This window comes from Gymnoscopelus microlampas (assembly GCF_963454915.1).
Source record: "Gymnoscopelus microlampas genome assembly, chromosome: 4".
NCBI classification, from domain to species: Eukaryota; Metazoa; Chordata; class Actinopteri; order Myctophiformes; family Myctophidae; genus Gymnoscopelus; species Gymnoscopelus microlampas.
Genome location: NC_139941.1, coordinates 19670729 through 19682908, shown reverse-complemented (window position 1 = coordinate 19682908; position 12180 = coordinate 19670729). Strand labels below are relative to the sequence as shown.

Sequence of the window (12180 nt, the reverse complement as noted above, 5' to 3'; positions counted from 1 at the left end):
ACCAACTGATTTTTTTCCTCCTTTCTTTTTCGTATTGAGGCCTAAAAAACACACACCTCACACATTGTATATATTATTATTATTGTTATTGTTATTATTATCATAATGATGATGACGACAACAACAACATAGACACGCACGCACACGTACACGCATGTACACAGTACACACACACACACACACACACACACACACACACACACACACACACACCAGTGGTGGAAAAAGTACTCACACTTTTTACTTAATTAAAAGTATCAGTACTGCAATGTAGAAATACTCTGTTACAAGTAAAAGTCTGGAATTCAAAATTTAGTAAAGTAGTAAAAGTACAAAATTATTGATATCAAAATGGACTTAGAACCAAAAGTAGAATGTAGCCTAGCCTACTCATTATGCAGAATGTCCCATTTCACAAGTTTTCAAATGTATAAAATGTATAAAAATCTTTTGAAAACAGCAGATCTACAAGCTCACAATGCGTCGCATCGTGATGCATTGTGAGCTTGTAGATCGGCTATTTTCAAATGGCCAAAATGTATGGGCTGAAGTAACTAGTAACTAAAGTTTTCAAATAATTGTAGTGGAGTACAATATTTGCCTCAGAGAGATGTAGTGGAGTAGAAGTAAAAGAATAGAAAATTGGAAATACTCCAGTAAAGTAAAAATGCCTCAACATTTTACTTAAGTATAGTACTTGATTACATGTACTTGGTTACTTTACAGCACTTTTTCACACACACACACACACACACACACACACACACACACACACACACACACACACACACACACACACACACACACACACACACACACACACACACACACACACTGTGTTTGGAGTTGGAGTTGTCAAGGATTTACGCAAATTAGATTTGCATAAATTTGCCCTCTTGTTCTTTATTTCCCTACGTTGACTGATTTCAAATGTGACATGGCTCAACAATATTGAGAAATAGGAATACAGTATGACACATATTGATGTCTGATCATAAATATTGTGTTTATGATGTGTGTTAGGCCTTCATTTTTTGAGTGACATGGTCATAGTAAATTGTCTTGCAATGTGGTCCTTGATCGCTGTGGTAGATTAAGCTAAACTTACACTTTCCCACTGAGGGCAAATGTATGTACCTGGTAACATTATAAGCAGACACAAACCCTGTCACAGCAGGGTTTTTAAGAGATTTGCTTTATCAAGAAGGCAAGGACGGATTAAGATTCATGGAGGCCGCTGGGCCAATTATCGTTTAGGGCCCCCCCCCACACGCTCCTCAGAACAGGCAGTCGGGGTGGGCACGGAAACACACTACTCAAGTTCTAAGGCATGTGGGGGTCAAGAAAGCACTTGTTTGTAGGCATTTTATAAGACTGGATTTACAATCAGTAAATATACACATTCACACATGACCAAAATAAATCTGAAAAATACTTGCTCTGTTGGTCATACATGACACATCAGCCCACCATGTAGGAGGAGCCTTGTACTATATAGGCTAGGGCCACATATTTGAGCAATAGGCCTTGCGGCCCAGGGTCCGCAGTCAAAGGCCCCTGCGGACACTGGGGCCCCCTGGCTGGTCCAAAATCCATCCATGCATGAAGGGGAGAAGGGTGTTAGAAGTGTACTGTCAGCCAGCAGATGGTAGCAGAGGACAGGGAGAACGCAAAGGGGGCCTGTGTATGGTTGCTGCATGGGTCCACAAGTATCACTTTTCACTTCAGATGTTCAGGTCCCTTTTGGTCTCTTTCCCACTGGAGGAGGTCAGTCCAACATCAGCATGCCCTTGTGATGATGATTAGTTTGAGCAAACTCCGGATAGGAAAGGTCATTTCAATTGCAACACATATCAAATCAAATAATAATAATGAGAGAAAAAAGTGACAGATTGGTCATTTATTAATTCACTCTTCACTCTTCTAGAAATATGCAAGATTGATTGATTGATTGATTGATTGATTGATTGAATGAATATTAACAGTTTGTAAATGGTTCACTGGTACGATTATACAATGGTGCAAAAACACAAAAAGCCCAAGGGCTTGTTTCCATTGTGGTCCTGTGTATTTAATTAATCGAGATATTTAAAGACACAATAATATACAAGACATCATCAACACTAGTAGCAATAAAACATAGTACAGTAAACATTTGGGGGTGGGGTCATTTCTGGTGTTAGGCTTAGACTTACAAGGACCAATTACAAATTGCAGACAGGTGCTCTTTTTTGGCGGTTTTGAAGGAGGGTAAGGAAGGAGTCACACTTTTTGATGTTGGAAGGGCATTCCACATTTTGGTGACATAACAGTAGAACAAATTTAACCCCATGTTTGTGCCGAAGCTGGGTTGAAAGAGATCAGTGGCGCTGCCTCTGGTGTTGCCTGTGTGTGTCTTTTACGTTATTGAAGTAGTTTGACAGGTACATGGGTGTCTCTGTATCTTGAGTATCTTGAAGAGCATGCCCATTGCAAGTTGCTGTACTCTGTCTGTCCTCTACCCCAGTGGTTCTCAACCTTTTCAGGCCGCGACCCCCCAAAATAATCATATTTGAACTGGGGACCCCCCACCCTGACAAGCACTTGGAATTGTAGGAGTTGAGGCATTGCATTTAGTTTGACTCGTTTCACAGATAAATAATGTGAAAATAGCAAATCTACAAGCTTGCGAGGCGTTGTGAGCTGGTAGATCTGATAGGTAATAGATCTGTTAGGTAATATTTAACAAGTTGGCCAATGTTTGATCATTTTTTTAATGGTATAGGTTGTTGATCACTTTTGATGCAGTAATTGTGTATTCTTTTTTTAGGTTTTAAAAATGTCTTTGAATTATTATTACTCTCCGCCAGGAGAGTATTGTTATCACTGCGTTTTCACTTTCTAAACATGACACACCGATTGGTCAAGCCTCACGTGACACGTGAAATACTGTGATCTGATTGGCTAGTGACGCCACCGGGCCTATATATACATGGCATCACTCTGACAGTGTCTCCGCCACTGTCAGAGTGAGGTAAGACGGGAACCATGAAATGGTTGCATGGCTGATACATAATTGGCAGATAGGACAGATAGGACATTTATATAGACAGGAGGGATATGACATAGGACACTTATACAGACAGGAGGGATAGGACACTCACACAGACAGAACGGAAGAGGACACTTACCCAGACAGGTTGGATAGGACACTTACATATACAAGAGGGATAGCGACCTATAAATACATGTGTCACTGTGATAAGCCAGATTCCAATACCGAAAATCCGGCCACTAGCTCACTCCCAGACCTTCGAACCGGAAGTAGTCAAGTAGTCGCGGTCCAATTGTTCCTATCTGTCTTATTGGACAGATAGGACAGATAGGACACTTATATAGACAGGAGGGATAGGACACTTACACAGAATGAACGGAAGAGGACACTTACCCAGACAGGATGGATAGGACACTTACATATACAAGAGGGATAGCGACCTTCGCGACCTTCGAACCAACACAAGTCTTCTGGCGGAGAGTTGTGCTCCGAGGAGCACTTTTTCTAGTTTAAATTGTAACTTCAGAAATGTGCAGATACCCTGTCAACACTTATACTGCATGTTGGTTTGTTTACTGTTGAGTTGAGAGAACAATGTTCTGGGAACCCCCCAAAATCATTTGGGAACCCACAGATTGAGAACCTCTGCTCTGAGCCATCCCACCCTAATGAGCAGGGGTTAGGTGAGTTCTAGGTGTGAGGCCAGTTTGTTTTGAGAGGTCTGAAGCCTTGTTTTTAAAGCCTTTGTGGTGCCATGAGGTGCATGCATAGTCAAAATGACATTGGATGAGTGCTGCAGCTAGTGTCCTCGTGTAGCCCTACTGACCAACGAGGAGATCCTGCTAAAAAATCGTGTTCTTCGGTTGACTTTCCTGATTACATTTGTTGGCATTTTTTTCCCTGGAAAGATTGTCCTCTAAAATACAACCCAGGTAGGTAATTTCTTCTTTCCTTGTGATAACGTTGTCACCCACTTTGACCGTGAAGTATTTGGCCTTGCAGAGGTTAATTCTGGAGCCAAAAATAATGGCTTCAGTTTTGCCCAGGTGTAATGATAGAATAAGAAGATTCTTCTCAGTTCTTTCAACAAAAGCTTGTTGAAAGAAAGTCAATATTTCAGGAGTTTGCTGCTTCAACTACAGCCTTATAAGCTCATCTCATGGTGTGACTGTGAGTAACATCCACGCCTCTAGATGGCGGTAGACAAAACATCACCTCTTAATTGACCAGAAGGGCCAAAGAGGAGGAGACTAGCAAAACACACACGCATGCTGTCACTGCCCTTGAAGGACTTATATTAATCAGTGTGTGTTGTTAGCCTATACGTTTAGTTAGTTTACGTGTATGTAACACGTGTCTGATCTCATATCGCTTTCAGTCGGGCGTTAATGCTCATCTTCTCGCGCTAACAACATGTCTGCTAACAGTAGATCTTTATTGTTTCTACTGAGCCGGTGTGTCGCAGCCAGACCCGTGGCGCTCTGGAAGGGCTCGAGTGTGTTGACAGTCAGATCGTGTGGATCCATTCACCACCATCAGCACCGTACATGGATCTCCTCCATGACTCCATCACTGCAGAGCCTCTCTGCACTGTCTGCACTGAGGATATCTCAACACAGCCTTTGTACCAAGGTTAGTAGTTCCGTAAAACCAACAACAACCAACCAACCAACCACCTAATCCCATGATGCCATGTCTGCACAGTAAAATCCACAATCGCGATTAAAGCTGCAATCCGCAACTTGTACTGTATGTCATATGTATCCTGGATTCGAACCTGGTCCATTTCTATGGTTCATCCAAGGCGGCCATCCCTACTTTTGTCGCACTTAATGAACATAAGGCAGTACTACTTGTCTACCAGTAGGTGTCCTACTACCTAGCCTACCCGACAAGGGTCTAAATCAGGGGTCTTCAACGTTTTTCACGCCAAGGACCCCTTAGCTCAGAGAGAGATAAAGCAGGGACCTCCCACCACTACATACTGTTTCCGTTTGCAGATTAAAGTTTTTCATAGATTTCGTCGTAGATAGCTTCATGGACTTGTTTGACAGCACTGTCATCAATCAGTGTTTTGTAAATTAATGTTGTAGATCTGCTATTTTCGGCTAATGTTCCCCATCACTCAAAGATTTGGCGGACCCCCTGTAGTTACTCTGAGGACCCCCTACACATTATACTGTGTACATATTCTACCTTACAGGCTGGGACACCCATTGAAGATGACTACTATACATATGCTACCTTACAGGCTGGGACACCCATTGAAGATGACTACCCACCATTGCCAGACTACACCCCTCATCCAGAACCAGAGAAACCGGATGTGTTCATTGTTCAGGCCAAAGGGCTCCCATGGACCTGCACAGCTGAAGATCTCCTGCAGTTTTTCTCTGGTGAGCATTTATAGCTCATATTTAAAGCCCTGAGTTCTAAGACCGAGAGCGCTGGAGATCCCTGACTGCCCAAGCATCCACCATGACACTCCTACGGCCCCCTAGGCCATGGGATGAGTGAGTGAGTGAGTGAGTTCTACCTGTAACAGCACATGATGTGATCTGCTACTCATTTCAGAATGTAGGATTCGTGATGGGGCAAAGGGGATCCATCTTACTGTGAACGGCCAGGGGAGGCCAAATGGGCAGGCCTTCCTTGAGATGGAGAATGAGGAGGATGTGAGGAAAGCCTTGGAGAAGCACAGAGAGTATCTTGGTCCCCGTTATGTTGAAGGTTTGTCATGCAGAACTTTGAACCTTAACGATCCTGGCCGTCCCTATTTGGGCATTTCCTTCTAGTTAGTGTGGTTGCCCAACAGGGCAACCAGACTATAGTACTCTATACTCTTTATTTCTTTATTTATTTATAGATAAACTTTTTTTCAGACGCATCTCCTCCCACAGTTTTTATCCCCTAATGTTGTGCCATATATCAAAATGACCGTCTAAATCGGGAATCGTGCGCTTGTATAGGGCTAAGAGATTGTTTGAATAGTTTAATTGATATTGATTTATTAGTGCATTAAATTTGCCCCATCCGCTTTAATGGAAAAGTGACAAAACTCAAATTCAAGTATTTTTTTCTCAGAAACCGTAAGAGCTAGAGTTATCAGATTTGGAGGGATAATTCATAATATTGTCCGAAATTATTGAAAAAAATATCACACCATTCGGCCTCATGGTGGCGCTATAACAGCCCCCTTTACGTTTTGGCCCGTAACTCTTGAACCGTAGGTCCGAAAATCAAAATTTCTTTTCACCTGGATTCCTTGGGTCACTACGCATCTCCCCATATAGGCCACGCCCATTTGCGTCAGGATAGATTTTTTGATATTGATTTATTTCTGCATTAAATTTCCCCATCCACTTTAATGTGAATTGCAAAAACTCCCATTCAAGTATTTTTTTCTCGGAAACCGTAAAGGCTACAGTTACAAAACTTGGAGGGGAGGTTAATAGTTTTTTGAAAAATTATTACGAAAATAATCACACCAGTCGGCCACATGGTGGCGCTATAACAGCCCCCTTTACCTTTTGGCTTATAACTCTTGAACCGTAGGTCGTAAAATCAAAATTTCTTTTTCCCTGGATTCCTTGGGTCACGACGCATCTTCCCATATAGGCCACGCCCATTTGCGTCAGGATAGATTTTCCGCCATTTTGAATTTTCTTCAAAACACACTTTTTGCTCCTTTTCCTACAATTTTTTCCAAATCTCACACAAATCGGTACACGTGATCTATGGACCCATGCGATAAACCTATCCAAGCGGAATTTTGATAGTCCGTACCGTCCGTCCGTAAATGGCTTCCAAAGTTAGCGGGAGAGGCCCGTTTGACCAAAAATGCCATAAATCACGAACAAAACGTCCGGTCAATCCCAAATTTGAATCACATGTCGAGGGTGGTATACTAAACCAATCCCCAAAAGCATTTCTACTTTGATCCATAGGGGGCGCCACGAATGCTCGAAACGTAACCGTTTGATGCAAAAACATGATTTTTGGGGGATCAATCCTCTCAAAATGAAACGCAGGCGATCTCAGGAGCGACGTGACGATGTAATTGGCGCAGTCTCCGACGGTATTCCTCCCGGCGTATTACTGGAGTCCCGACCGCGTCGGCGCAACCACACTCTGCAATTTCCCCGGAATTGCGACGCGTCTAGTTACATTTTTATTTTCAAAAGTTGTCTTTTTTTTCTCTGCGTGTTGCGACACCCACACTTGAGCTTGTATTTTTGCTATTTCTGAAATAGGACTTAAGTGGTTAAGCCAACATTCCTTTTCTATCTCATAGCACTGTTCTTTCTGAATTTTAAACCTTGCACAGCACTGCTCACATAACCAAATTCTTATTAGATTAATCTGTTGCCTAAACCAAAAACTGAATCATAACATTTTTTTTTGGAAACTGGCTTCATTGACTTTTTGATGGCAAGCCAGAGGCTCAGCATCATTTCAGGGGACATTAAGTCAGGTTGATTCCCATTTCAGGAAAAAACGTGGATGGGTTTTGTTCCTAAAGAGCCTGCAGTGTTTCCCCGTATTTGTACAGGCCTGGTGGGCCACCAGGCAAATGCCAAATCCATTCATTCAGAAATCAATAATCATGTGTCTGGGAGCTTATTTTTGTGCAATAAATGCAGACGATTAAAAGTCTTCAAAATACACAGTGAGTGAAGTTAGTGAACACAAAATTGCAGACGGTGTACTGCAGCATCAGACTGTGACGATATGCCATCCTTCATGCTGTGTCTGTTTAGGGGTATTTCAGTACTCACTACCAGGCCTGAAAATAAGGGAAGGGAAACACTGGCTTGTAACTACTTGGATTATAAAAACCTAGATTAGATTTGCCAATTTCCCCATATTTAATGAATAATATATTTATATTTGTACTCATTTTATTTGGCACCTTTTCCAATCTACTGAAACTCCAGCAGTTTTAAAATGTATTATCCAGTCTATTTTGAGAAAGCAAATGGTGGAGTTTTGGATGAGGAATTGTCTTAAATAACCTGCCTTGTTCTGTTACAGTTTTTGAGGTGACAAACATGCATGCGGAGGCTATTCTAAAGCAACCAATCCATTTACCAGTCACGGACGGGGTGGTACGACTCCGAGGGCTTCCCTTCAATGCCACAGAGCAGGATATCATGTTGTTCTTTGCAGGTAGGTTGCATCACTGCTCCCATTCACTACACACTAAAATACTCACTGTTTAACTCTTGAGAGTGTACAAATGTAACCAAATGGACCCCTAAGAGATCTGGCTATGTTTTTTCCCAGGACTGGATATAGTGATCGGTGGGATCACCCTTCTCCAAGATCATAGAGGGAGAAACACAGGGCAGGCATTTGTGAAGTTTGTCTCTCAGGACCATGCCAACGATGCCCTCCAGAAGGACAGGGAGCTCATTGGTAACAGGTAGGTCAACACAGCACATTATGCTCCAAATATTCAGACATTTCTACTATTTAACCCTAGAACGTGATCATGAAATATACATTATAACTTCAGCTGACAACTACTGCATAGTATAATTATCCCCTGAAAAAAAACTCACCTTTCTGGTGAGAAAGCATACTTTAAACATTAAACACAAACTTTATGCTCCACCGTACGACAGTGTCGCTTGCCAAATTGAGAGCTATGATGCAACGCTTTGTTAGCTTGACAATCAGTAGTCTGGCATAGCCAGACGCATTGGAAATCTCCACCTTCTGTCTGGTGACCTCTAAATTCAACATAGCGGTTAGAACAGTAGAGAAATCCTCTGCTGAGCTGACAGGTCTACTCCCACTACAGTGAAAACCAATCAGGTCACCATTCCAATATGAAGGTCTGCCATAAAGTCTTTGCATTGGTTCTGCAATGCTATTCATTGTCAAATCTCTTAATTGTGTACACTCTATTTCAAGCCCCTACATTGAAGAATGAGATGTTACCAGACATAGTGGTACTTTAGGTGGAGTTCTCTGATCATCTGGCCATGTGAAGACTAAGTTATGTTTGGCAAGTGACAACATCACTTCTACAGAGTATAAATTAGGCTTTACTAATTTACTGAGGAAAAATGGGGAATGGGGAATGAAATATTTTTGTTATTTCTATTTGAACTAAGGATTGTTATCCTAGCAATGTAACCTGTTATCAATATTTTCAGATACATTGAGGTGTTCACAAGCAGTGAGAGGGAGAGTAATTTATATTTGATGACAGCTGAGCAGCCCTCTCAAGCCAGCTCTCGCCCATCGCCAGGAAAGAGTCAGCCGGATAGGCAACTCTATCAAGAGAGCTCTCGCCCATCGCCAGGAAAGAGTGAGCCGGATAGGCAACTCTATCAAGAGAGCTCTCGCCCATCGCCAGGAAAGAGTGACCCGATTATGCAACTCTATCAAGAGAGCTATCACCCATCCCCAGGAAAAACTGACCTTGGTAGGCAGCCATACCCCAAGACCGGTGAGTAGTGGTCAGTTAAGGCAATAAGCAAAGAAGATCAAATAAAAATGGTCTTATTTATATTTTGCAGAATGTAAATGGAGTCAGAGGGCCGATCTTAAAATTCATAGCCTTGGTTCATGTCACACTTTTTGCTCATGTATTTGAGGGAAGGTTTACACATTTGTAATTCATTGAACACACACGTATGAAAATCTATAATTTAAACAGATCTAATTATGCTTTTTCTTCCATCAGGATCCTATTCTAGCTCTGCAATGTCGATTAATTATGTACATATGAGAGGCCTCCCCTTCAAAGCCACGGCACACAACATTGTTCAGGTAAAGCAACATCATGAGGTGCGTTCGGGTGGCACAGGGGGTCTGCGGCCAAATACATTATTAATTAGGGGGTCTTTGACATGAAAGCGTTTGAGAAACGCTGATCTACACCCTCCCTAATGGACAGACCAGTCAGCAGCGACAAGGGAACGGTAGATTGGGAAGTGGGTTTTAAAAGGACTAAATTGGGAGAAAAAGGGGTACCATTTAAAAAGAATAATAAAAAGCAACATCATGAATCGGCATAAACGCAACGTTCAGATTCTGTTTTTGAAAATACTTTTCTTTTTGCTTTTCAGTTCTTCTATCCATTAGCTCTAACCAAGATCCTTATTGAATATGGCCCAGATGGAAGACAAAGTGGGGAAGCTGACGTTTACTTTTCATCCCACGAGGACGCAATCTCAGCAATGTCCAGAGACAAGGCCCATATGGGTAAGTATGATCTTACCGGGAAAAGTGATCATAAGCAACTGCTGTAGTTGGATTATAGCCTGTGGTAATATCAGGTTTTCACAACAACCCAGCTTTGGTAAAATAAATAATGACTTATTAACCACTTAAACCCTATATAATTCGTTGTACGTCAAATAGCCGATCTACAGTGAGCTTGTAGATTGGCTATTTCCGCAAAATGTTTGCCTATTATGACATGTCCGAATAGGAAGGCTAGTGTTCATGTGGTACAATATTTTAAAAATACATTTGTGTGAGCAACCCAAGCTTGTAGGTGTCTATGTATCTTTTTTTCTGTGCTGGTGTCTTATAGAACTTTCACTCCTTTCCCCTCCTTAGGAGAGCGATACATTGAGTTGTTCCTGAACTCTGTTCAGAAGACTCATGAAGGGTGAGAAACGGCCTATACAGTAAAATCCTTTGTTCATTTATCTATTTGTACACTAAACATTATAGGTGTTCTCAGGGGGAGTTTGATCATTTGTTTTATTGTCCTTTGCAGGTGAATATGAAAGGACATATCCCTAAAAACTGCACGACAAGACCACTGTATAGTAATTCCTATTGCCTGACAAGAAGTGGATATTTAACAATAAACATTCCTGTGTCAAAACAAATGAGCTACATTTCTCCATCTTAATAGTACGGTGTCGTTGCACACTGCTTGGAAATGTTTTACGTATGTACAGTCATTATACTGATACCCGGATATACATTGTGTATGTCTCCATTTCTCTCGGATTAGAAGACAAATCAGGTGTTTGTGTGGTTAGTTTGCAGTCCAGCAGTTAAAGCGGCACTATGTAACTTTTTTTTATGAATAAAATGTAATTTTGTCCAATCTGTATGGAGTGTTAAAGGGATATTTCACTTTCAAAAAAACTTTTGGTCATTTTATGGTCTAGTCAGGCTTTTGTGAACCCCCCAGACAGTTTTTAAGTTGCTTGATTCAGTATTTAGATATTTGATATTCATTTAATCAGACACGCCCCCTTCCTATACAAACCCATTATAACTTCAAACTCTATTTTCAACCTGTTTAACCATCAAAAACACCCGTCCTTGGTTCTGGTGATTCACCCTGCCCTCCTAATGCGTGAGAGGGCCGTGTTTTTTTGATAACTTTTTTCATTTATTTTTAATATTTCTTTTTTGTATTTAATTTTTTCATTTTCCAAAAAAAAATATTAAAAATAAATGAAAAAAGTTATCAAAAAAACACGGCCCTCTCACGCATTAGGAGGGCAGGGTGAGTCACCAGAACCAAGGACGGGTGTTTTTGATGGTTAAACAGGTTAAAAATAGAGTTTGAAGTTACAATGGGTTTGTAAAGGAAGGGGGCGTGTCTGATAAAATGAATATCAAATATCTAAATACTGAATCAAGCAACTTAAAAACTGTCTGGGGGGCTCACATAGGCCTGACTAGACCATAAAATGACCAAAAGTTTTTTTGAAAGTGAAATATCCCTTTAATACAATACAATTTATACAATTGGGGTGGTTGTATTTGGTCTCCCTGCTCTTCTATTGAGACATTTAGGTCATGTCTCACCTAGACACACATTTTGACCTTATGTTCAAGATTAAATTGATCCCCTGAGGAAGCAGGCAGGCTCTGTTAGCGCAATGGTAAAACATTTCGGAAACCAGGTTGAAATACGGAGTAGAAGGGGAAAGTTACATAGTGCAGCTTTAAGTTCATTACATGAGTAATAGATAGCACTGACCGATAAGTGACAATGAAAGAAGATTCTGTTTAAATATGACATTTTAAAGGTAGGGTAAGTGATATTTTTTAGTTAAAAGGTTAAAGCACTATATTCTGATAGTCATTGTCATAGTGTTTGTTCAGTAACAGAGGCCTCCCCGTCTCTCCAGCTCTTCAATAAACAGAAATAATTTTCA

General features: G+C 41.2%; 1 protein-coding gene across 2 annotated transcripts; it reads left to right on the top strand.

Annotated features, from left to right (window-relative positions):
- Nucleotides 1-4285: 4285 nt before the first annotated feature.
- grsf1 (G-rich RNA sequence binding factor 1) lies at nt 4286-11191 on the top strand. Of its 2 annotated transcripts, none has more exons than XM_084055192.1 (10): nt 4286-4666; nt 5238-5430; nt 5609-5764; nt 8069-8203; nt 8321-8459; nt 9199-9494; nt 9732-9817; nt 10117-10252; nt 10613-10664; nt 10776-11191. In XM_084055192.1, exons 1-10 carry the CDS (start codon nt 4448-4450, stop codon nt 10777-10779), a joined length of 1416 nt encoding a protein of 471 aa, XP_083911318.1. In that variant the 5' UTR covers nt 4286-4447; the 3' UTR covers nt 10780-11191. The 2 variants fall into 2 exon arrangements, with proteins under 2 accessions (XP_083911318.1, XP_083911319.1); XM_084055193.1 differs by having other exon boundaries at nt 5286-5430; nt 10776-11190.
- Nucleotides 11192-12180: the final 989 nt, after the last annotated feature.